Consider the following 14,045-nt stretch of genomic DNA (forward strand, 5'->3'; position numbering starts at 1 on the left):
TCTGCATTTAAAGGTTTGGAGACTCATCTTGTGTGCTAACGTGTGTGCCCAGTGAGTAACAGTATTTAAATGCCATTCCCCGGGAGTGCGTTAATGCATGCAGAGAAACAGAAAGAAGTGTAAGGAATGATAAAGAGTGTTAACAGCACAATGTTTAGCTAAGATTTAAGTCTGGAAAGAGCAGTCTAGTGCATTAATGTGAATATTCAAAGATAGATGTTACTTTATTGAACTAGGCGGTACTTGTAAATGCTATAATTGCAAAAGCTGTTTTAAGGCACATTTATGCAAAGCTATTACATTTACGGTTACTTTATGAATAAAATAATAAAATACCCCACTACTTAAGTGTTTACATAAAGCAGTCTAGACTACAGAACCTTTATTTCCTCTCGGTGCCATGGATTAAGAGATCTACAATGAATCACCCACAAGTCCTGTTCCATCTGTGATAATTAATTATAGAAACATAAAAATGTAGGGCTGGAAGGGACCTCAAGAGGTCATCGGGTCCAGCCTCCTGCTCTAAGGAAGGAACAAGTAAACCTAGACCATCCCTGACAGGCATTTGCCCTGTCTGTTCTTAAAACCTCCAGTGACGGGGATTCTGTAACCTTCCTTGGAAGCCTGTTCCAGAACTTCATTACCCTCATAGTTAGAAAGTTTTTTCTATCTAACCTAAACCTCTCTTGCTGTAGATTGTCAATTGCTTCTTGCCCTACCTTGAGTGGGCACAGAGAACAATTGATCACAATCTATAGGGGAGAGGGATAGCTCAGTGGTTTGAGCATTGGCCTACTAAACCCAGGGTTGTGAGTTCAATCCTTGAGGGGGGCCATTTAGGGATCTGGGGTAAAAAACTGTCTGGAGATTAATCCTGCATTGAGCAGGGGGTTTGACTAGATGACCTTCTGAGGTACCTTCCAACCCTGATATTCTATGGGGGGGAGGGATAGCTCAGTGGTTTGAGCATTGGCCTGCTAAACCCAGGGTTGTGAGTTCAATCCTTGAGGGTGCCAGTTGGGGATTGTTCTTGCTTTGAGCAGGGGGTTGGACTAAATGATCTCCTGAGGTCCCTTCCAACCCTAATAATCTATGATTCTATTCATAACAGCCCTTAACATATTTGAAGACTGTTATCAGGTCCTGTCTTGGTCTTCTTATCTCAAGACTAAATATTTAGCTTTTCTAACCTTTTCTCATAGGGCAGGTTTTCATTTTTGTTGTTCTTCTCAGGACTCCTGCCAATTTATCCATATTATTCCTAAAGCGTGGCATCCAGAATTGGATGCAGTACTCCAGTTCAGGACTGACCACTGTTGAGTAGAGCAGGACAGTCAACTCCCGTGTTTTACATATGACACTTCTGTTAATACACTCCAGAATGATATTAGCCTTTTTCACAACTGCATCACATTGTAAACTCATTCAATTTTTGATCCGCTATAACCCCCCCCGATCCTTTTCAATGGTAGTATCACCTAGCCAATTATTCCCAATTTTTAGTCGTGCATTTGATTTTTTCTAAGTGTAGTACTTTGCACTTGTCTTAGTTGAAGTTCATCATGTTGATTTCACACTAATTTTCTAATTTATCAAGGTCGTTTTGAATTCTGATCCTGTCCTCCAAAGTGCTAGCATCCCCACCCAGCTTGGTGTCATCTGCAAATTTTATAAGCATGGTCTTGAGTCCTTTATCTGTGTCATTAATGAAAATATTGAATAGTACCAGACCGAGGACTGACCCCTGTGGGACCCCACTAGATACTCCCTCCCAGTTTGACAGTGAACCATTGAAAACTACTCTTTGACTATGGAATTAGACCACATTCCCTAATTTGCTTGTGAGACTGCCACGTGGGACTGTGTGAGAAGCCTTATTAAAATCAAGATATATTACGTCTACTGCTTTCCCTCAATTCACTGGGCCAGTAACCCTGTCAAAGAAAGAAACTAGGTTAGTTTGGCATGATTTTTTCTTGACAGAATTCATGCTGGCCATTTCTTGTAATTCTATTATGACGAGTTCCTCCCGGGGTGCCACCAGCCTGGGCTCCCTTTCACACTGTGGTGCTGTGATGAGTTGCCAAGCTCTCCAAGCTTGCTTTTTCACCATTATACACACAGCTAGGGACACACCCAGATGCAGCTTCGCAGACAGATACTGATATCGGCTCTACGTGGGAAGGCTCAGCTGAAGCACCTCGCAGTTGCTTCACCCATCTCCGGAGTGTAAACCCAAAATTCTAGTGTCTTGCACTACACAGGGAACTGTACAGTGAAAGTTCATAAAATTCACCTCCTCCCTCAGTGTGCAGAGAGATATGCAACAGCTTTCTGCCCCAAGTTATAATTTATTCACGGTGGTTTTAGACAAAACAAAAACAAATTTATTAACTACAAAAGATAGATTTTAAGTGATAGCAAACAGATCAAAACAGATTACCTTAGTAAATAAACAAAACCGCAAACTGAGCTTAGCACACTAGATAGGTAGGACGTGAATTAGCAAATTCTCATCCTGAGTGATAAAGAGGCTGTCAGATTCTTAAGGCACAAGTTGCCTTGGCTTTCCCAGGTTTTCATACACAGGCTAAAAATACCTCTAGCCTGGGACTATCACTTCCAGGTGTTTCCAGGTGTGTTGTTGTAGGGAGAGTGAGATACCATCATGGTGTAATTGTCTCCCTTTTATATCTTCTTCCCACTTGCTGGAAAGCTCTTTTGCTGTGACCTGGGTCAAACAGTTCCCATTCTGTAGTGCTATCTCTGAGAGGTTTGTATTGTACATAGTTCCTGGGATAATTCTTGTGCTTGTATGCATTGTTTGGCCTTTTTACTGTTGTACCTGAAAGGCTGCTTGTGGGTGCCTTCAGTCTCATTACATGTTTCAGTAACACATACATAGCCAAACTTCCTAACTTCACATACGACAATAGCGTGTACAAGCCGAGATATTAATGTCTAGCCGATCAAGACTTTTAGAACGATACCTCACAAGGCATACTTTGTACAATACATGTCCTAATTACATGACAGTGATGAATATTGGAGTGCCAGCGTGTCACACCTATTACTCTCTCGGTGCTTATAAATTGATTAATAATTTGTTGCAGTATCTCTTTCCAGGTATCAAGTTAGGCTGACTTGTCTATAATTCCCCAAGTTCTCTTTGTGTCCCTTTTTTGAAGATAGCCTCCTGATTGAGGCATATTGGTCTCTTACTATTCTTCCTATCTTCACATTAGGATAGTTTGCAGTTGTGCCTTTATTATTCTCTCCATCAGAAATTGCTGGCTCTCCTGAACTTCTTTATCTCTTAGATTTTCTTCCCATGGGAGTTTACCTACCAGTCCTCTGAGTTTGTTAAAACCTGCTTTTTTGAAGCCCGTTGTCTTTATTCTGCTCCTATTCCTTCCTTCCCTTAGAATCATGAAATCTATCATTTGAGGGGTCACTTCAGCAGGCCGGGGAAGCTAATGATCCAACCAGTGAACCAAATTTGGTGATGAATCTTGGTCCAGTGCCACCTGAGGCACGTTATGCATACTCTCAGGAGAAGAAAACCCCAGACTGAAATAAAGCCATTTCTGGTATGGAATATGGCAGTTGTCTGGCAATGCACAGAAATACTACATCATTGTTTAGTTCATGGGAGTAAAGAATACCTTATCCAGTGAAAGTTACAAGGAGAATTTAAAGAGCCTAAACAGTTACCCAGTTTGGAATTTGGCCAACAGTCCAGGGTATCACCTTCTTCTTATGAAAAGTGCAGTACTTTCTTTAATGATAACAAGTAGTCAGGATACCAGTTTGCTAACTGGGGCACATCCTGTCTATTTTGAAGATCTGATGAGATCCTAGCAGAAGGTGCAATGGCAGTGGAATCTGCACTGCTTTAAAAATAGAAACAGGACCCAAGTGGTTTTATTAATGAGCACATAAAAAGAAATGCAGCTTAAATAGTCTGTGTGGCAGCCTCTTTCTTTGTATTGCATCATCATCTTAGTTTATACATTTTGTTTCTTTTAAATCACCTGCTAGGAGGGGAAGCAACAAGGAGTGGAGATCTGAGTCTTAAAGGATTGTCGTTAAAGCCACTGTGCTGTATTTAGTTATTTATTTCTTGCTCAGAATGATCCAATCAATAACAGAGCAAAATCAAACACAACTCCCTCCCCTCCAAAGAAGAAAAGACAAGCTAAATAAAGATGTCCAGGAGAAGAGGGAGGAAAATGCCAGCGAACAACATATTGATTTCCAGCAAAGGAGCAGAGTGTAAATGAGAAATATTCTTCTGACACAGTTATTAAGTGCAGGGCTAACACACAGGGAAAGGGCCCATTTACTCTTTCTTGAGGCTGAGTCCCAAAAGGGCAGCTGATGCTTCTCAGACCATCTGAGTTTCAAGCTTTCTCAAATGTAGACCTCCCTTTGCTAATTTATTGATACTTTGCATTTATACATTGATCCAAAGATCTCAAAGCACTTTAAAAGACTAACAATATGCCCATGTGGAAGAAAAGTTATTTTTATCTCCATTTTACAGATTGGTAAACAGAGGTACAGGGAGGTGAAGCAACATGCCTGAGGTCAGGAATATAAAGCTGACAGAAACAGGAATATAAAACTGAACACTCTGACTCCCAGTACCCTGTTTATAGATTACACTAGCTGTTTAAAAGAAATAGTTGAAGCCTTTGTTTTCAATTGCATTCATAACATTTGGAGAAGTTATGTTCAAAATGTTAAATGTTTTCTTGGATGAACCAAGGAGAAATCAAGGCACATTGCAGACCTAACTGGAAGTCTTCAAAGAACCTTTGTGATGGATTGTAATTGTCCATTGGGGAATCTTTGGATCAACTTTGGAAGAAAAGTCTTTACAAACAGTTCTGGCTAATAGTTTCAAGAACAGATGCCTAAAGTTAGGCTGCTGAATAAGTTGCCTGAATTTCAATAGTGCTGAGCTCCCACTGGCTCTTGTTGACTTTAGTGGGAGTTGCTGAGGGTCTGGCACTTCTGCAGATCAGGACACTTATTTATACACCTAAACATCCTAACCTGCCCATCTGTAAAAATCGGAGCCATTGCCTATAGCATGTATATCTACTTTATGGGGCTAGTGCCTAAATATTGTAATGAGAAAGTGAAACTAACTGCTCTTTCTGATTCGCTCTCCCAAGCTAAACAACGTAGAAAAAGGACATAAACTGCATCAGATGTTGCAAAGTAAATTAGATTTTGAAAACTCTTCCATCATGAATACTCTGAGGCATTGCACTTTTCAAAAGGAGTCATTAGCAACACACTCACATACCAACATTTTGCAAATATCTTGAAGATATCTCTGGAAAAGCTGCCAAATGAATATGGGAAGGAGAGATTGGATTAAAAATACAGGAAGGAGTGATTGGATAAAAAAGAAAATTCCCCGTCTTATATAGAAACCATATCCTCTGGGTTTTTAGCCAAGCGTTTATATTTTACAGCAGAGTTCTAAATTCCTGCAAATCTCTGGGGGTTGCATTGAGGGATTCACACTGGAAATGCTGCCATGCCTTTAACCACATGGGGAGTTATTGGGCACTGCTTTAATAGGAAACGAGAGAAACAGAAAGCAAGAGACTTTGTGTGTGTGTGTGTATATATAAAATCAATAAACAACCACTCTAGATTCCTGGAGGTGGGTTTCTGTTTATTTATTTATTTATCTAACTCCTAAATAATATGTAATTTCTGCAGGCCAAGAAATAAATTGAAAGGATTAAGGAGAATTTGCTTATCAGCGGAACACCATGTAGCATTACATTCCCCCTGCTTTGGGGAAGGTACAGTGAAGTTTGGTTAAGCTGCTGTGGTTCAGTACTCCTATTTCCTCTGTCAGGGTGCCTTGAACAACACACAGATTAATCCTCCCCTCTTCTTTTCTCTGCCCTCCCCACCACAAACTTCGCCATCGTTCCCACCAGCCGTAGATGGAGGTGAAAGACTTAAGACAGCAGAAACACTGATTTTTTTTTTTAAGCCCCATTATCTTTGTGCAGCTTAGGGATGGGAACAAAAGTCCCTGGTACTTGGCATCAAATCTGGTCAAGAAGAGGCTGGCTTTACAATCTTAATGAACTACTGATGCTGCTGAAGCATATTTGTGTTCCCAAAGGGCTAATTTGGCTTGTAAGGCTCTTTTTAAATAATATCACCCATGATAGTGGACTTGACATGCAGCTGGGGCTACTTTTCTCCTTTCTTTAGCCTACATGACTGGTTATTTCATGTCTTGTCTACAATGATAATGCCTGAATGGTTGATTTTGTTACAGTGGGTAGATCTGTTATGAACCCTATATAATGATCTCATTTGACTGCAAATCGATTTGCTCTTTTGTGTCCAGCCAGGATCACACAGCCGGAAATGTGCTGAGGTTGATTTTTGAGTGCTTTGAGGATTGTTTTTGGGTTGGTTGGTTTGTTTGCTTGCTTGCTTGTTTGTTTGTTTTGTTTTCTAAGTCACGTTAATGTGGAAAATTCTATGCATGCTGGTTACTGACTGGCTCCCAGCCAGCCTGGATCTAGGGCTCGTGAGAATCGTGTTGCTTATACAATAAGACCTCTGGCAGTGACACCTCTTTGCTCAAAGTGAAACATGAACAGTTGAAAGCCCATGCTGGACACCTTTACTATCTGCTTTTGGAATGGCCCAAGAAATGGCTAAGAAGGTGTTTGGTGCTGATGAGCATGGTGTAAATACCAGATTAGATTTAAAATAGAAGGGGGGGAAATACTGTTCATTGAGGCTTATACACTAATAACATGGATATTCATAACTGGCTAGCATGGTTGCTTTGTCTAAGGGCTTGTCTTCACTACAGGCTAAATCGATGTTGCTGCAGCCGATGCAGCGGTCATTGATTTAGTGGGTCTTGTGAAGACACGATAAGTCGATGGGAGAGTGCTCTCCTGTCCACTTCGGTATGACACCTCAATAAGAGGCAGAAGCTATGCCAATGGGAGAGCGTATCCTGCTGATATAGCACGGTGTAGACACTGCTGTAAATCTATATTAGTTACGTAACTTACGTAACTTAACTAGCATAACTTAAATTGACTTAAATGGTTAATGTAGACAAGGCCTCAATCTTGATGATTTCCAGAACTTCCCTGAGCAGTCTGCTCCACAGTCTGAGAGCTCACTGTCAAGAATTATTTCCTGGCTGTCACCCTAAATGTTCTTTTGCTTATTTTCATCCAAATACCATGTTGGAGCACCCTACATCATTCCTCTTCCTCCTTGATGTTTATTACACCCTTGAGATACTTTTAGGCACTTACCGTGCTTCTACTAGTCCTTCTTTAGCCAAGTTATGCGTGGTTAGTGTTGCTAAAATTCCCTCCCATTTGTCTATATCTTTCTGGCATGGAAGTGCCCAAGACTAAACATAGTGGACCATGTTCTCTGGTGATGTAAATTGGTGCAGCTCTGTTGAAACTGATACATATTGAAAGCCCAGTTATTCCATCTGTAGCCTCAGCTGAGCTGCACAGGGAGGGACTACCAATTCCCTGTCCTTTGATCTGGTGCCTCTGCTGCCTACACACAGACCAAAACTGCAACATCTTTGTTGTTATCTTTTCACATTACGAGCTCCAATTTCGTGTATTTCCTACTCATATGTTGCACATTATTTCCATCTGGATGTAGTAGTTTGTGCAGGTCCAGACTGAATCTCCCAGACTTGCGATAATGTAATCACCTCCGAGGCATTTTGCAAAGATGAAATGGAAAAGTTTGAAACAAATTAAGGAAAAAAAGGCTTAAGGCATAGACAGGATAGGTAAGGATTCCCATTAAATAAGTGAGGATTACCAGGTGTAACAGCATGTTAGTACTGTGTTTAAAGAGACAATGTTCAGTTATCAGAGTCTCTTTGGTGTGATACCCAGAATTGAAATGCTACCAGTGTAGGCTATCATGAGAGATTAAGAGGCGTCCCCACTTTGTAGTTCTGACAAGCATAGTAAATATTCTGAGCCCAGTCTCTTATTGAATACCAGTACTTGTGGTCTGACACAGAACCAGGAAGTATAGTGGCATGGTGACAGGGGAGAGAGACAAGCAATTGAGTTCAGGAGACCTTTCTGAGACTTTTTTCAAACATCATGAAAATTTCACAGATGTGGGTTGAATTTAGGGAACGGTTTGGAGTGCTCTTTAATGTATCTGAACTGGTTTAGCCAACCCTAGTTTAAATTAGAGAGATACCTGATCCACATTTGGATTTGCATCTGAATATTCTGGGGTGTTCAAATACAGGGTTTCAGGTCAGCTCATGATAATGATTCAAAGAAAGATGCAAAGTGCAGATCTACAACCAAAAGTCCCCAACACTGGAAAGTGTTTGGACCCAGGGTTTTGGATTGAGCCCATCCCTAGATTAAATATAAACTGTGGTTCCTCAGTGACAATGGGACTTACACTTCTCCCATTCGAAGAAACTGAAAAATGCATTTGGAGTGCAGTGTTGGACTCAGAGTAAGGCATGCAGTGGGGGAGAGAAATTCAAATGGCAGGCGGCTAGGAGAACTTAATCCTCCTTTAAAGAGTGAACCTGCCACCGAGAAAGTACTGTGGAGCAGTTTGTATGTTGGACTCAGGGAATATTTATGGGTTCTTCTCTTTTCTTTCTTACTGGCAGTGAGAACTCCATCATTCTTGGTTGTGTTATTTATAATTTCATAAAGCTGTTCCGTGGCAGGGCTTATTTTATCCTGTGCTTAATCTCCGTCAAATAATGGTGCACCCAGAGAGCAAGGTGACCAAAAGCATTGCACATCAGCGGTAGAGCGGGAAGTGGGTATTCAGAGCCTGCCACTTTGCATGGAACAAGGGGGCAAAGGTTGTGCATCTGTGGCATAAATTGGGACTTTGTGCATTTGGGGAGAGAAGGGGAGCAGAATTGTCTTGACCAGGCTTTGCCATGCCAGTGAGACTTCCTTCTCAATAGCAGTGATGTATAGTAATGAACAAAGGTGCAGAACCATCACCAAGGCAAGATTGAAGAGGCCTCTGGAGTGAATAATTAGAAGCAGGTGATTACAGAAACAATAAGTCATTGGAGGGAATGGGAAGTCACTTCTGTGAAATTGAGAGAATGGGAAGGTAAATATGCCCATAAATAAATCCTCAAGGGTGGATGCAGAGTTTTCAGCTTTCTCCTGCCCCGGTTTTATTCCAAGGTAATTTCAATAAACACTGGAGAGAGGGGGAGAGAAAAAATAATATAAATGCAATAAAAAAATTTTCAGGGAAGGAATAAAAAGGGTTCCAGCCAGAGAGAGATTTTATTGAAAGTTGTTATAATACCTATCTTTAGTTTTATGGCCCTTAATACAGGGCCAAGTAATTTCAGTGCTGGGATTAAAAAATGAAATCTGTATTTTAAAATAGGATAGCATGAATTATTCTTTTTAATATAGAATTTAACTAATGTACAGGGCAAGCAAATATTTTCTCTCTATTATTCTCTCAAATGAAAGCACAAAACATCACTTTGTAGGGAGATGCCTTGTTCATATCATTTTGACTAGAAAGCCCTTATGGAGTAATTAGATACCTGAAGTGGTTAGTGTGCAGTTGCCCATAGATAATAATACTAAGCATTTAGCATCTTCAGAGCACTGGGCAGGCATTAACTAATTAATCCTCACAGGCCTTCTGGAAGATAGGTGAGTATTATCAACTTCATTTGACAAATGGAGAGAGACGCACAGAGAGGTTAAATGATTTTGCATAAGGCCACGCAAGCAGTTGGTGGAAGAGCTCATAACGGAATCCAGGAGTTCCTGGCCAACAGGCCCATGCTTATTTTCCACTAGACCATGCCGTCTTGTGAAGCTGCATCACCCTATGAAGGTCATGTTGGTCTCATGAGATGGTCTTGAAGTGACAGATTCCAGCTACAAGGCTTTCTGGTCTCCTAAGGGGCTCATTTGCTCTAGTTTGCTGCTGCTCCTCATTGAAATACTACCTAGTATAATTCATATGTTGGGTATGTGAGCTAAAGGAAGTGCATGGAAAGCCAACATGTGCGGGCAGTGAGAAACCAAAAAGCGATGGAAGGATAAGGCATGTCTTGGGGGAAAATAATACAGGATGGTAGGTGGCAAGACGGCTTACTGAATTAGTCCTTCCTGTTGTTTCTAGCAATCTTGGCTTTGGTCAAAAAATTATACTAGCTTTGATGACCTTTCTTTCTAATCCTCATTTTTGTACATACAAAACTATTACATAGTCTGGCATTATCAGCAGCTGCAGTTGGGGTGGAGGGTGAGTTATCTGGTCAGGACTGAGGTGTGTTGGTAAAGCTGTGTTGGAGAGGAGTCCTGGAATAGCAAGACGTGCTGCAGGTTGGGACCGGCAGGATTCTTAGGTGTAGAATTGGGCACCATCTGCTTGCATTCTGCCTGATTCTTGTCTGCTCTAATGGGCCCCTTTCTCAAGGCCCCCAGATTTGCTTACAGATTTTTAGAAAGATAATCTTAAAACACAGTGTTTAGTATTGGGAAGGTGGTGGGGTGACAGAGGAAAGCCACTTGCAGTAAATCATTAGAATAGCCTTTTCCCGTTAAATCATCTATCTAGGAGATGTAGATATGTGGCCTGTGCAGTATTTGCGATGCTCAGGAGGTTATAGGTACTGAACATCCCTCCTCTGCCCATCCTGTGCTGAGGCATTCTAGCCAATTCATTTAAAGTGAGAAATCAGCCTTAGCATTTCAACAAAACATCTAGCCCTGTGAAGATGTCAGTTCAGCCAAAGAAAGAACCTTGGGACCATGATCCCTTTGTACATGATATTTGAAGTTCCTTACATTCTTCTACCTCAAGAACGTCACATGTGGTTCAGGAAGACCAGAGCAAAAAGGTCATAAATAAACCATTGTTTCCTCAGCCTGGCTCCTAAGAAGGCTATTTGCATAGTCAAAGATAACACAATACATAGACTAGGTGGTCTGATGCCTGTTTAACTAGCTGCTCTTCCAAAGCATCACCTTCATAGGTCCCATGTAATCTCAAGGGCCACTGCAGGATTGTGGCCTCCAAATGTTTCTTAGTCCTCTGTCTGTCGAGTCCAAGATTAAGTGATTCATTTGATGAGACTTCCAGTACTAACCATGGGCTATTTTCTATGGGCGCCTCATAGATATTCAGCTTTTATTTTTCTACATCTTAATTTCACCCCCTTACTCCTACTCTTATTCCATGGCCCACCCTAACTCACTGAAATCAGAGAAATGTTAGGTTGGACGTGGTACTTTCAGCACCACAGCAGGTGTGACCTATTTTGAGGTAATAGTTTTGTTCAGCAGCTCAGAAAGAGTTTTGTGTGAAGAAGTGCCTGGTACATTCAATATGTTCAGGTATGTTCTACCTGGATGTACTGACTAACTTCTTAATATACTAAACAGGAAGAAGAGCAATGTTCAGCTAGCACTTGGATTCTCCGCAAAAACCATGCTAGATGAATGTAACCCTTAAGAAAATGACCAATGGATACAACCTGTGAGTGGCTAGTGACTAGTGTCTAGGTGTTCTGGGGTGGAGAGATACTCTGCAGCCAAAAGGAGGAGGGATTAGATCAGGGCTTCCCTGCCTCACCTCTCCTACTGGCTCTCATGCCATCTCTCAGCTCAAGAAGCAGAAAGGGAGAGTGGTGTATGCCCACATCAGAGGCCAGTGTGGGGGGCAGAGGTTTCCTGGCACAAGTCCAGGACAGCTCTGTGCTAAAGAACAATTGGGTAAGGAGCCTGGGGCTGGCTGCTTTCTTGAGAAAAAGCCCTTTGAGATAGTCATATGGGGGTTCGGAAGGTAAGGGAGCGCTCCTTTTGAGGAAGAGGGGGAGTCCTTTGGTGAAATGAGGATTTGTGTATTTGTAGTGACCTGAAGTCCCAGGATGAATACACTTCTCCTGGGAACCTAAGTACAATGTACTGAGGAAAATTACACTCCTTCTGAATTTCTGTGAGTTAAGTAGCAGCTGGTGCCATCCCTAGCAAGGACAGTTCTTATATGGATCTGTCATGAGTCCTTGCACTGATCCCATGGCTCTGTCTAATCTGTGGCTTTCTGCACCGTGCCAGGAAGGAACAGGAAAGAGGGACTGTTTCAGTGGCAGGCTTAGGTTGAGCTGACACTGCTGAGGGTGGGATAATTTTGTACTATGTGCAGGAACATTATAACCTGTGTCCGGAGGCTGCCACAAAATCTCCCTAATGGGCCACATTACTAATTCAACTAATTATAGCAATTACGTGAAGGAGTTGCTGCTGGGGAGAGAAGCCATTACACCTCTCCCTAACACACTGTAGTACATGCTGCTCATTAATTAGACCAGCAACAACAACAAAAAAATTACCAGCTGGAAACTGCAAGTAACATACTGAAACTCACACAGGCCAGGGATATTGTTAGTTTGCCTTAAGCCTTTCAGTGCCAGATCTTTCCCATCCGCTGTACTGCTGCCGGTTGATTAACATTCAACTCAATCCCTCTACAGTTAGCAGACCAGACTATACTTTGTACTATGTGGACTTATCTGGAATGGTCAGCGGCACAGAAGCATTGTGCCTGGATCACTTAGCAGTACAGCAGTTGTGCTCTGTCTGGGTATACCTGGAATGTTCCCCAGTGCAGCAGGTGCATTCTACCTGGAATGATTAGCAGAGCAGCAGTTGCCCTCAGCCTGAGTGCAAATGATGGGTTTAGCAGCACAGCATACTTCTTCTCTGGGGGCAACTGATACATTTGGCTGCACAGGAGGTGCCTGTTACTTGAATGCATCTAGTATGTTGAGCTGTACAGTAACTGCATTCAACCTCGAAGTCCCTAGTATGCTCAGACGCAGAATGGATGCCTTCTACTTGGACTTTTGTGGTATTTCAGCAGAATACCAGATGTGCTTAAACTGGACATACTGTAACTGGTACTTTTGGCTGTATCTGGACCATTTGCCAGCCCAGCAGGTGTTTTAAGTGGGTGTATCTAGTCTGTTCAGTAGCATAACAGGTTCAACTTGGTATATTAAACAGCATGGCAGGAACACTGTATCTGTACATACCTGAAATATTCAGCAGCACAGTTGAATAATTTTACCTGGTATAATGGAAGCCTGCATTATGGAAGGTCTATAATACCTAGACGTGTCTGGAATGTTGAACAGAACTCAAGTGTTTTAAAAAGATGCAATTGAAAATATTTTCCCAGGAAAGTAAACTGCCTCTGTTACAATCTTTTGGGTAACAAACATCTTATCACTTTTTTCTTTTTTCCCCCTCTTCTTTGTTTCCTTCCTTCATGTGCTAGACCACTGATGACATTGTTTCATCAGCTGAATGTTCCAGCGATGACGAAGACCTCATTGAATGTGAGCCGAGTACAGGTAAGTCAGGTCAGTCTTGTTTTGCTTGTTTTCTTATTTCATTTGCAAAAAACAATACATACATATATATATGTGTGTGCGTGTGTGTGTGAATGTAGCTATATGTGTAATATACATATATATATATATATATATATATATATATAGTATATAAAATACAAATTTATACAGCCAAGCATCAGATCCCATGGAGTTGGCAATAATAAAAGACAGAGATGTAATAACCTCTCAGTTAATGGAAAGCTGTTTGTACAGGAAGCCAAACTTCCTGGAACCAGCCCCTAATTAATTAATAGTTAACAGTTGTGCTACATATTTGTAGCAGCCATTGTGCTGCTCTATTGGAGAGGAAGAAATTGATGTGGTCCAAAGTATATATTAAAGGTGGAGGGACTGAGGGGTGAAAGAGAGAGATGAGAAACTAAATTTGGGCAATAATGAATGGTCAATATTATTTAATCTTCATTAATCATCATTCTGAAAATATACTGCAAAAATATGTTTGTCCATGGGATTCTGAATGCAGTTAATATGGTACTATATTCATACTAGTTTTGTTCTCTGTGTGCCTAGAGAACTTGAGGAGCATCACAGTAAATGCAAAATT

The 14,045-nt window shown here is 41.3% G+C and overlaps 1 protein-coding gene across 17 annotated transcripts in view; it reads left to right on the forward strand.

Moving 5' to 3' along the window:
* NRXN3 (neurexin 3) overlaps positions 1–14,045 on the forward strand; it is a 1,449,735-nt gene that overhangs the window by 1,379,131 nt on the left and 56,559 nt on the right. For 10 of the 17 annotated variants that reach the window (XR_012655819.1, XM_075065588.1, XM_075065594.1 and 7 more), the window contains one exon: positions 13,363–13,447. Coding sequence is in view for 15 of the 17 variants with exons in the window: in XM_075065588.1 (XP_074921689.1) it covers positions 13,363–13,447 (85 nt within the window). In the remaining 2 variants the exon portion in view is untranslated. The remainder of the gene's footprint in view (positions 1–13,362; positions 13,448–14,045) is intronic. The other 7 variants (XR_012655820.1, XM_075065589.1, XM_075065595.1 and 4 more) reach the window with 1 other exon arrangement.

The sequence above is a fragment of the Chelonoidis abingdonii genome, chromosome 4 (assembly GCF_003597395.2).
Source record: "Chelonoidis abingdonii isolate Lonesome George chromosome 4, CheloAbing_2.0, whole genome shotgun sequence".
NCBI lineage: Eukaryota > Metazoa > Chordata > Testudines > Testudinidae > Chelonoidis > Chelonoidis abingdonii.